At 43.4% G+C, this 11,892-nt stretch overlaps 1 protein-coding gene across 1 annotated transcript; it reads left to right on the forward strand.

Annotated features, from left to right (window-relative positions):
* Positions 1-6,314: 6,314 nt before the first annotated feature.
* On the forward strand, positions 6,315-9,028 carry LOC308369332 (beta-galactoside-binding lectin-like; the record flags this gene model as incomplete). Its single annotated transcript, XM_080843731.1, has 3 exons — positions 6,315-6,391; positions 6,765-6,939; positions 8,882-9,028. The coding sequence occupies 3 exons, from the start codon at positions 6,315-6,317 to the stop codon at positions 9,026-9,028; spliced, it is 399 nt and encodes a 132-aa protein (XP_080699857.1).
* Between the last annotated feature and the right edge of the window lie 2,864 nt (positions 9,029-11,892).

Raw genomic sequence — 11,892 nt, forward strand, 5'->3', positions numbered from 1 at the left:
ACTCTCAACAAGCAATACAAACAGGCTAGTTCCAAAGAGAAGGAGGGCATCAAAGACCTGACCACTGAACTTCGAGGGCAACTGCGCAGACTAAGAAGGGCTGAGAGGTCTCTGAGACTGAGAAAGGAGAAGGAGGTTAAGCGTGCTCAGTTCATCAAGGACCCCTACAGGTTCACAAAAACCTTGTTGGGGGAAGCAAGATCTGGGAGACTGACCAGCCCTAAAGAAGCTGTGGAAGAGTTCCTCAAAGAAAGCCACAGTGACACTCTTAGAGGCCAAGCTTTGGACCTACACCCAATGATTGGAAGGAGTGAAACTCCGGAGGAAGAGCTTGACACAAAAGAGCCAACATGGAGAGAAGTCCACGACATTGTACAGAAAGCCCGGTCATCATCTGCCCCAGGACCTAGCTCTATACCCTACAAGGTTTACAAGAGATGCCCAATGCTTCTGCGCAGGCTATGGAACCTGTTGCGGAGGCTATGGACAAAAGGCATAACTCCATCATCTTGGAAGAGAGCAGAAGGGTGCTTTGTACCAAAGGAAATGGACTCCTCTGAAATAGGCCAATTCCGAACCATTTCTCTCCTGAGCGTGGAATGCAAAATATTCTTCTCAGTCCTGGCACGGAGGCTGACCATGTACATGATTAAGAATAAGTATGTCGACACCTCAATCCAAAAAGGAGGCATCCCAGGCTCCCCTGGATGTTTGGAGCACACAAGCATCCTCAGCCAGCTGATCCGTGAGGCCAAGGAGAGCAAAGGAGACCTAACAGTCGTCTGGCTCGACTTGGCCAACGCATATGGTTCAATACCTCACAACCTCATCAACACAGCAATGGAGCATTACCATATCCCCCAACACATCAGGGGAATGATCACCACCTACTTCAGTGGATTCAAATTACGGTTCCAGACCACCCAGTTTACAACTCAGTGGCAGGACCTGGAAAAGGGGATCGTAACGGGCTGCACCATCTCCCCCATCTTGTTTGTTATGGGAATGAACCTTCTCATAACAGCGGCAGTGAAGGAATCCAGAGGGCCGATAATGGAGTCTGGCATTCGCCAACCTCCACTTAGAGGCTTTATGGATGACCTTACCATCACAACTGCAACCCATGTGCAAACAAGGTGGATCCTTAAGGCACTCGACGACGTGGCAACGTGGGCTCGAATGAAGTTCAAGCCAAAGAAGTCGAGAAGCTTGGTGATCAGGAATGGTAAGGTAACAAACAGGTTCCAACTTCAAATCCAGGGGGAACTCATACCACCGATTGAGGATAACCCAATAAAATGCCTGGGCAAGTGGTACGACTCATCACTCAAGGACAAAGCCAGTGTTTTAAGGACCGAGAAGCAGGCAGAAGAGTGGCTGCTGAAGATTGAGAGCTCAGGCCTACCTGGCAAGTTCAAGACCTGGCTGTTCCAGCATGGCCTGCTTCCAAGACTTCTGTGGCTCCTGACGATTTACGAGATTCCTATGACAGCGGTTGAAGGAATTGAGAGGAAAGTGAACAAACATCTCCGCAAGTGGCTTGGTATTCCACCAAGCTTCACGTCAGTAGGGCTGTACATCAGGTCAGGACAGCTACAGCTACCCCTATCATCGGTGGTCGAGGAGTTCAAGGTGGCAAAGTGCAGGATAGTGATGATGCTCAGAGATTCCACCGACAAGATGGTTAGAGGCGCAGGTGTCACCACAAGATCTGGGCGCAAATGGGCGGCAGCCACACAAGTGGAACAGGCAGAAAGCCGGCTGAAGTTGAAGGACATCATCGGGAACCCGTGCACTGGGCGGCAGGGACTAGGGTCCACCCATTTCCAACAATGGACGAAAGCCGACCCAAGGCAGAGGAGAGACATGGTCCAAGCCGAGGTCCGGCAGCTAGAGGAGGAGGGGAGATGGTCTAAGGCTGTGGAGCTTGGTGTTCAAGGAGCCTGGACGAAGTGGGAACTTCCAAAGCGCAATATCACCTGGCCTGAACTCTGGAGACTGGAGCCTTTCCGAATCTCGTTCTTGCTCCGCTCAGTGTACGACACCCTTCCAACTCCAACAAACCTGTACAGGTGGAGAATGAGGGAGGACCCACAGTGCAGGTTATGTGGGGAGAGAGGAACAATGGCGCATATTCTGGCAGGATGTAAGACTGCTCTTAGCCAGGGGAGATACCGTTGGCGCCACGACAAGGTCCTCAGAGCACTGGCCGACATCTTGGAGCAGGAGAGACGGAAAAAGCACCAACCTCAGTCGAGACCAACACCATCCATCCAGTTCATCAGGGAGGGGGAGAAACCATCATCCTCCAAGAAGACCAAGAAGGGCCTACTGCAGACAGCACCATCATGGGAGATGAGGGTGGACCTGGGAAGGAAACTACACTTTCCCCAGGTCGTCCAAACTTCCCTGAGGCCTGACATGGTCATTTGGTCGGAAGTGGCCAAGAAGATCATCCTGATCGAACTAACCGTCCCGTGGGAAGAAGGATGCGGTGAGGCCTACGAGAGGAAAGCCACTAAGTACCAGGACCTGGTCCAACAATGCAGGGACAAGGGATGGCAGGCCTGGCTATTCCCAGTAGAGGTCGGATGCAGGGGCTTCCCGGCACAGTCTGTGTGGAACACGCTCACAGCGCTGGGAATAAAAGGAAGGGATAGGAAGACAGCTGCCCGTAGGTTGGGGGAAGCCGCAGAGAGAGCCTCTTGCTGGCTCTGGAATAGGAGGGAGGAGTTAAGCTGGGGACCAGGAGAAGGTGGGCAGTGACTGGCCATCACTGCCGACCCGCCAACTTGAGGGCGTTGTGGTTCAGGGTCGAAACGTCCAATGAAAGTTGGTCACCACCTGATGACATCTTCTCCTGGCCAAAAGCTACAGTCACTTCCTAGTTGACTTTAGGAGTTAGCACTTTATTGTGTATAATATAGTCAAATCTAGTTTTAAAGAACTCAAATTAAGTGCAAATGTGCTTATCAAGACAGCACAAATCATATTTGCTTGAAATAGGTAAAATCAACTAAAATTAAAGTCAAATTTAACTAGAAACAAGACCAACTAGATTTTTCATCTTAATATAAGTAATAACCCTAGGTTAGAAAAGCAGTTTTTGCAGTGCACAGTGGAAGTGACACAAATAGCCTGAAAGGTAGAGGGGACAGAGTATCTGTGCATACACACACAGACACACATACAACGCTGTTGAATCATCAACAAACCATTGTACCAACATGCCCGACTGTGGAACCAGGTTCCAGGGAAGAAGCCATTGGCAAAACCTTCTAGCCGGACTTGTCAGACAAGTCAAGTCAAGTCAAGTGTACTTTATTGTCAAAAATCTATGTAACAGGGTTGGCACAGAAGTTTGAAATTGCGTTTGACCAGTCTCCAATGTGCAGTTTAAAACATTTAAATAAGACATTGACAATAATCTCTCTCTCACACACACACACACACACATAGCAGCAAAAGTACAATCAGTGGTCAATAGGTGCAACCGTAAAGTGCAACAGTAAAGTGCCAGTGGCATGGTGAAGTGACTTTGGAATGTTCATGTGGTTTTCTTCAGTGTGTTGATGAGTTTGATGGCTTGTGGAAAGAAGCTGTTACTCAGTCTGCTTGTGCGGGCCCGCAGGTTGCGGTACCGCTTCCCTGATGGTAGAAGGGAGAACAGACTGTGTGCTGGATGAGTTGTGTCTTTGATGATGTTCAGTGCCCGCTTGGAACAGTGTGAAGTGTACAGTTCCTGAATGGCTGGTAGGGGTGACCTGATGATCTTTTCTGCTGTCCTCACCACCCTCTGCAGTGCCTTCTTGTCTGCAGCTAGACAGCTGCCGTGCCAGACAGAGACGTTGCTGATCAGGATGCTCTCAATAGCACCTCTGAAGAAGGTGGTGAGGGCAGAAGTGGAGAGGTCAGCTCTTCTCATCCTTCTCAGGAAGTGGAGTCGTGTCTGCGAGTCAAGTTCCAATATTCAAAAAACCCTGGCTTCCAACAAACGTCCCATCCTTTTAACTTCTGTGGAAAACAGTGTTCCATGGAAGCACAGGAACACCTAAACCTCTGTCAAGTCCATCTCTGGTTTCTTTGGGGGAGAACACTGGGTAGGAGACACAGGTCTCCAATGTCCCTGGCACAGAACACCGCATATGTGGTGATTAACGTTCACCCTATGTTAGTTCACTGAGGCCAGGAACCAGAGGAGTTAGCAATCATCTGGACTCAACGCTATTAGTTTCCAATCAATGACTGGCATCTATCTTCCTGTCATGACACAAAACTTAATATCTCACGCACATTTTTTTTTTAAAACCCAACACACAATACAAATATAACAATTATATAACATTTTGATGTTTACACAGTAATGTTAAGGAAATAACATAGAAGCACAGATGTGAATATCCATCAGAGAAAACAAAAAAGATTTTCTGCAGAAGCATCAGTATCACACAGAGCAAGCGGTTAGTGATAGCTTAATTCATTCTATTAGAGAATGAATCGGACTAACAAAGTTTCTATCACAATTGAACATGCAATGCTAAGGCTGAATCCCATTACACCCCTTAGCCCTTCGCCTTTCCCTTTCCCCTCCGTTTTGCGCGTTCACGTGGAGGGGTAGGGCTATCCCAATTCACGTTAAGACAGAAAGGGAGGGGTGAGGGAAGGACTTTACACCCCTCCAAACGGAGATTTTCCGAGGGCACACTTGAAACGGAGGGTTGAGACCGATTCTGACCGAATCCTGTAGATGGCGGCAATAAGTTGAGTCTGGCAGCTGCCATTAAAGAAGAAACATCGCGCGAGTCCCTTTAAAAATGTCGGAAACAGCAGGAAAAGCATCACACAAATGTAAGTATTTTCTTTGTAATTCATGGTTTTAAAACTTGTTTGATGAAATGTTGCATTGTGTAAACAACAGCTGCAGGCGCCATGTTTGTTTATGTCTGGTGAGTGACAGCTGTCGCTCTCCGGTTACGTAACAGCTGACGCAGCGTACTGATGAAGTACGTAATTGTTGAAGGGATATCCCAATTCGAAGGGCTAGCGTTTCAAGCCCTTCGGCTACACCTTCGTTATTGCTTCGTTTGAAAAGGCGAGGGCCAAGGGGTAGGGGTAAGGGTAGGGGTGGAGATTCTAAATGGGATTGGGCCTTAGTGTTTGTTTTTAGAAATGAATGTTACGAGATGAGATGACTAAGATGCATTCTGTATATCTGCTAAGTTTTACAGTGCTTCGTAAGTAAAGGTTTGAAAAGAACTGACGGGTATGACTAAGTCGATGGTGTGAACGCCCTAAGCACTGAAAGTCAGTATTTGAAGTGCACAATTGCGTGGTAATAGATACAACCTGAATCTATAAACCACATAACTAATGTTCATGATGATTCTGATTGGATAAAATCAGTGAACCCCTCTCATTCGGTGATATATTAGTCATCAGAAGCTTGATCCCTCCTCTTGTGTCTCCTCATATCCTATAAAAGACTGTCGGGAAACACAGTCAGTTCAGACTGGAACATCCTCACATACAAGAGTCAAGGTATGTACAATTAATCGTGTTCTAAATGTAATGGAAAAAGTCAAACTAAACAAATTACTCTAGATCAGAATGCAGTGGTGATGAATATTTAACCTGTGCATTAGAAAAGGACGAAATGCCATCTAATTTTCAGTTAGTTATCAAAGATATCTGGATGTTTAGAAATATAGAGAATACTAGGGGAAAATACTAGGCGAAAAAAGGAAGTCAAGTGAGAGATGGGTTTAAAAAAAGTGCTAGATAACATTGAATGGATGAGCTGTTTCTTAGGCTTGTTGTGATGAGATTTTTTACTAGTTTTCCCTCTCTCACAATGAAAAAAATACTTATCATTCACAAAAAGAAAATTCTTTAACACAGTCCCATATGAGGTCAATATAATAGTAGGGTGAGACAAAGGCAGGAGCGGCGTATCCATATGGAAGGTGAAATTTCTCTCCAAGCTGTCTTTCTGAATCCTCTGTTTATCAATGTGTTCACAGAAGAAACAGTTCACTAAAGCATCCTTAATAATGCTTTTTCGATTGCATTCCACTTTAGCTTTACTGTATCCTTTTCAATTCTTAAACTCAACTGAAATATCCCAGACAGTTACAAGCCTGCGTCTCCACACACCTAATCCCTTCCGCTCTTCTCCAGTTAACCCTTCTAATTGGCAGTACCTACATCACAGAATCACATATCCACTGACATTTTTACATTCATTTAACATTTTTACATTGTTATTGTAATAAACTGCCACAAATTTATTTTCAAGGCTTTTAAAACTCACAAAGATGCTGATTGTGAAGAACTGGACCTTCAAGACTCCGCAGAAGCTGGTGGTCACTGGCAAGTCCCCAGCAGACAATGGGTAAGCTTACTAAAACACATGATACTCTTAAGTGCCCTCTTCAATCACAGTGGCCCATATTGAATAAGGGAAGTTCCTTACTGGAAATTCCTTAAGATGTTCCTTAAAGCTACACTCCGTGATTTTGCCGAAAAGCTGTTGATATTTGAACTAAACCAATCAAATTTCTCCCGACCCTTCTGTGCTCCTGATTGACATCCAGAGGACAATGAGATCCAATTGTTGGGTAGAATCTGACAAGTGTATTGTTTTAGAACTGTGGAATGCACTTAAAGCATATAATTAAACACAGATCTAACACGTGTTCTGGTAAACTTCTACCCACATACAAGTCTCTCTTTCCATCACCCTCTTTCTCGGTCTCACCTTCCAGGTTCTCCATCAACATCGGCTATGACGAGAACAACATAGCTCTGCACTTCAATCCTCGGTTCAATGATCAAAGTGATACTCAGAGCATTGTGCTCAACTCCAAGAAAGATGGCATCTGGGGTGTTGAGGAGGTCCTGAATTTCGTTTACAAATTCCATCCCCATCAGGAGTTCAAGGTGAGGGGCATAGTTAAGCATACTCAAACTCATGACAGCAACCTGAAAAGCCCCCCCCCCCCCCCCCCAAAAAAAAAAAACAGGAAATGACTGCTGGATCCCGTCCAGAAACATCGAGTATCGAGTTTGGAGAAGTTCTAATGTAGCACACAGTTATTTTAAGAAAATATGGGCTAGATGTTTGTTTAAACGTTGTACCCTTCTGGAGAACTTCTCCATCTTCTACATATGACATGTATCTATAACAAATTATATTTAAATCAAACAGAAAGTCGTCACATTTCGATGTTATTATTTTATCAGGAGAGCTGTATTAAAAAGGCTAAATAAACACAACAGACACATTAGCTTAGAAATAATACAGAACATATACAGTCTTTGTTCGTTCGTACGTTGTACCCTTCTGGAGAACTTCTCCATCTTCTATATGACATGTATCTATAACAAATTCTATTTAAATCAAACAGAAAGTCGTCACATTTCGATGTTATTATTGTATCAGGAGAGCTGTATTAAAAAGGCTAAATAAACACAACAGACACATTAGCTTAGAAATAATACAGAACATATACAGTCTTTGTTCGTTCGTTCGTTATTCCGTGTGTGATATGTATATAACAAAAAATGATCCGTATTTGTTATCAACTCCAAACGTGAACCAGAGTCTCGCCAGTGCTGAATCGGGTACAACACCGGCCTGCTTCCTCGATTGCCTTTAGAATAAGTCCAAAATACCGTTGGTAAACGTTGTTCCAAGAAGGAAAACAGTCCTCTTCAAAATCAAAAATAGTAGTGCATTGCAGTGTAAAAAAAAAAGCAGGAACAAAATACCGCCTTTCTCACAAGATCCCGAGCTGAATAAGGTCCTCCGTATTCCTGTAGTCCTTTATCTTGCTTTGTGGATCTATCCAGAGAATGCAGTAGGTGGAATGTATTTCAATGAACATAGTCCTACATATAAACAAAAGATCGTTATTACAAAACTGGCATTTAGCTGTCTAAGTCGTATTTAAGTTTAAACTTAACTTGCCACCGCTTCTCCATTCAACACACCACCCTGAGAAAAACCAACCTCCCCCTTTCATGCGTTTACCTGCTTCACTACAACCCAGGAGCGTTTGCATAAAGAGGCTAAGTGATCGCTAAATTACTGTCCCATACGTATTTTCGGTCAGTGGGATAAGGTACAAATATCATATGGTCAGACTATATTATTTCTAGCTTCCATATGAAAGGTGCTTGAGAGCCTTTAAAAAGTGACTTCTTTTCCAGCACCTATGGTATGATTAAGATACTCAATATTATGTGAACATAACATATCCTTCTGGGAGCTGTAGAGGTCTTTCAGAGCAGGCAGATGTGTGTCGGTAATCTTCTGGGTTGTGTTGATGACTCTGCAAAGCCTCTTCATCAGTCGCAGAACTGTTGCCATGCCAACTGTTGCCTTACCACACTAGGAATGCATTCGTCAGGACATTGTCAGTGGAGATCTTCAAAATGTTTGTGCCTGTTGAGTTCCTTTGTTTTTTGGGTGTTGGCTCCCAAGTGGCCTTTTGAGCGTCTGCCAATGTAATGGTTTTGTCGATCTGCTTGTATCACAAATTCTTAAAAAATGTAGTTGAGCTCCGTCCAGTTATGATGTTTCTCCCCAAATCAGGCCATTAAGTCTGAAAAATGTATTCCAAATTGCATATGAAGCTGTTTATGTTTCAGATTGCCTCTGGTAGGACTGGGATATTTAGTAAAAGAGAATTCAAAACCAGAGATAATAACAAGAACAAGAATAGTGACAACATAGTAATATATTTACATACTAATGTTTTCCTCTTGCTATGCTGAACAGGTTACATACATGAATCTGAATAATAGCCAAAGTATACTATCTAAATAATAATATGCTCATCATGTTAAAAACCTTTCCACTTTTTTATTCATGTTCAAGGTCGGCTTCACCTTCACCGACAAGCAGTTTGAAATCGAGCTCCCTAATGGCACGCCGGTTACCTTCCCCAATCGCTTTGGGGCTTTTAGGTTCAACCACATCCATTATGTGGGAGCGGGCAGGATCAACAGCATGAGCATCAACTGAGGAGACCGACAGCATCAGCCATCTGTGGGCTTCTTTTAGAGGCTCATCGTCAGTGCCTTAACCCTCCTATTATGTTTGGGGTCAATTATACCCCATTCAATGATTGACGTCTCTTAATAAATGATTGACATAATTTGTTTTGCTTCATATTTAATGACTTTTCCTAATTTAATGGGTACAACTGGGTAAACACAAAATTAACATGATATGTTCTCAATGTCCTGTACAAATGTTATAGATAACAACAATATGTACTTATATAATAATATAAGTACATATATAATATATAATATATATAATATTAAGCCATAAAACACCAGAAGGATATCTCTTTCTAAATGTAGGTCACTCAGTGAGATTTTATTGTGATCTCGTATTTCTTCATAGTCGCATAACATGTATTCTGGCTGTATAAGGGGGTTGGATGGGGGTATTGTTTTATTTAAAGGGCTTTTTATGTAGTCAACAAACAAACCTGATGTACCTGACACATAAACTTGGGTAAAATATTTGTATTATAATAATGTTTTGGAGGTTTAAATAGCTGGGGTCAAATTGACCCCAAGGATAAAATATGTTAGTACATTTGAAGGTAATAGAAGGGCTGTCTACTGTGATTAATCTTTTGGTTATAATTGATAGCATTAAGAGAAAAACAATTCACTTCAGTTAGGAGAATATTTTCTGCTGTAGTCAGTCAGTATTTATTACGATTCCAAACACAGAACTAATATAAATAAAAACCACTAAGACACAGTGTTTGTCACGGAACAGATCGGGAATCACGAAATGTTTCGTGAAATGTTCTTTTATTTTGCGGATAGATACAAAGAACACAGGATAAAGAACGGCTAAGCAAAGGCACGGTCGTTCCAGGGTAACAGTCCAGCCCAGGGCGCAGGCTCACATCACTGCTCAACTAAGGCGTGAGTTCACAAGAACACAAAAACAAAACAAAGAGGCAACCTCTGAACGGAAATAAACAAATCTAACAAAACCAGGAGGGAAAACAAAACACGAGTCACACTCGGAAAAGACTAAACTAAGACTGGGGCAAACAAGAACAAAACAGAGAGCGAAGCAAAAGAAAGGCAAGCGAAGACAAGGTTTCTTACAACCCTTCAAGAAGAGCTGGGACGTGTGATAACCGTTGAAGTGCGATACCAGACACCAAGTGTACTGTGAGTGAGGTATATGAAGGGACTGTGACAGGTGTATGTGATTAGTCCTTCAGTGATCCTTAATGTTGTGCAGGTGAGTGAGAGTGCAGGTGAGAGTGCAGGTGAGAGTGATCAGTACAAGTAACAAGGAGAAGGCGGCAAAAGGGTGTGGGCCAGGTCAGGGTGTGGTACACAGGCAGGCTGTTTGAAGATCATTTGGATAAATCCACTAAGGAGAAGGCAAAAGCAGGGTTCGTTAAACAGGTACAGGTCCGCAAAACTAGAAAATCAATAGACGAGGGGGAAATCGCTGGAATACTAGAAACATGGAGGAAACTCAGACAAACTGGCATCGAGACACAGGAACACACTGACTAAATACACTAGGTGATTGGGAACAGGTGCAAAGAATCAAGGTGGGGCAGACTATCACCAAAGGCAGGAAGTGAGGTGTCTGAAACAAGAGGAGAGATGAGTAAAACAAACAAAATAGAGAACTGAAGAATATTAGATAAAATAACTTAGGAAACAGGACCGGACTGAACACTTTTGTCATTTCAAAATCTAATGTCTACAATATTCCTCTCCTGATTTACACTCTACATTATCCCCGCTTCACAACAGGACCCGCCACGGTTTATGGCCATGCTGAACATCTATTGCTAAATGTGTATTGATGATGGAGGTAAAGAGCGCTGTGTAACATGTTGGTCTAAAATCACAGAGGTTTTCAAGTAGGTTGAGATCTGCTGGCTGTGAAGGCCTTGACATATGATTCACTTCATTTCCATACTCATCAAACCATTCCGTGACCTTTTGACCCCTGAGGATGGGGCATTTTCATCCTGGAAGAGAACTCTCCCATCAGGACAGAAATGTTCATCAGATAAAGGTGATCAGAGTAACTTTGTATTGACTTGTAGTCACCTTTCAGTCTGATGGGGACATGTGGACCCATACCATGGCAGCAGCCGTAGATAATGGTGAAGGATGATTCATCTGACAGTATCTTTCACTGCACGAAAAGCAAGATTATCGGGCCCGTATACGCTGTGATACAGCCGCGAATGATCACCATTCCTGGCTGATCGCGGACATTCCCCCGAAATATCCGTCTGCCGCATACAAACGGAATTTCCCGGCGATATGTTTAGCATTCTCACCTCCCGCTGACAGAGGTGCGAAATGCTCTTATTAGCATATTGACTGTCAGCAGTCTAGCCACACACACCCTGCTGCAGCCATAGGTTGAAAATGACAAGGAATTGAATTAAAACGTCGTGTGATGAGACGGAATGAGATTCTGTCTATAGGTCAGCTTTCAACTGACAAAACGTATCCCCTCCCATTTACAGCTATTGCCCCATAAAAACGAAATTAAAATGTACACGATAATAATTTAATTAATATTCTGTCTTTAGGGTTTTGCTCCGGGATTATCACATTTCTTGATTCACCTTGCGTTTTCAGAGTTCTGTCTTTAGGGTTTTGATTTCGGGGATATCACGATTCTTGCTTTGCCTTTCACCTTCAGAGTTCGAGGGTTGCAATGTACTTTCGAGGCTGTCCCACTCATATTCCGGAGCTTCCTCTCTGTAATGTTCTTGAGATTCACTTTTGGCATGTAATTATACAGAGTCGGGCTTACTCTGATATTGAGATAGTCATTTCGCAACTTGGGACATGTTTGCCACTCGTAAATAT

The sequence above is a fragment of the Sprattus sprattus genome, assembly GCF_963457725.1.
Source record: "Sprattus sprattus genome assembly, chromosome: 1".
NCBI classification, from domain to species: domain Eukaryota; kingdom Metazoa; phylum Chordata; class Actinopteri; order Clupeiformes; family Clupeidae; genus Sprattus; species Sprattus sprattus.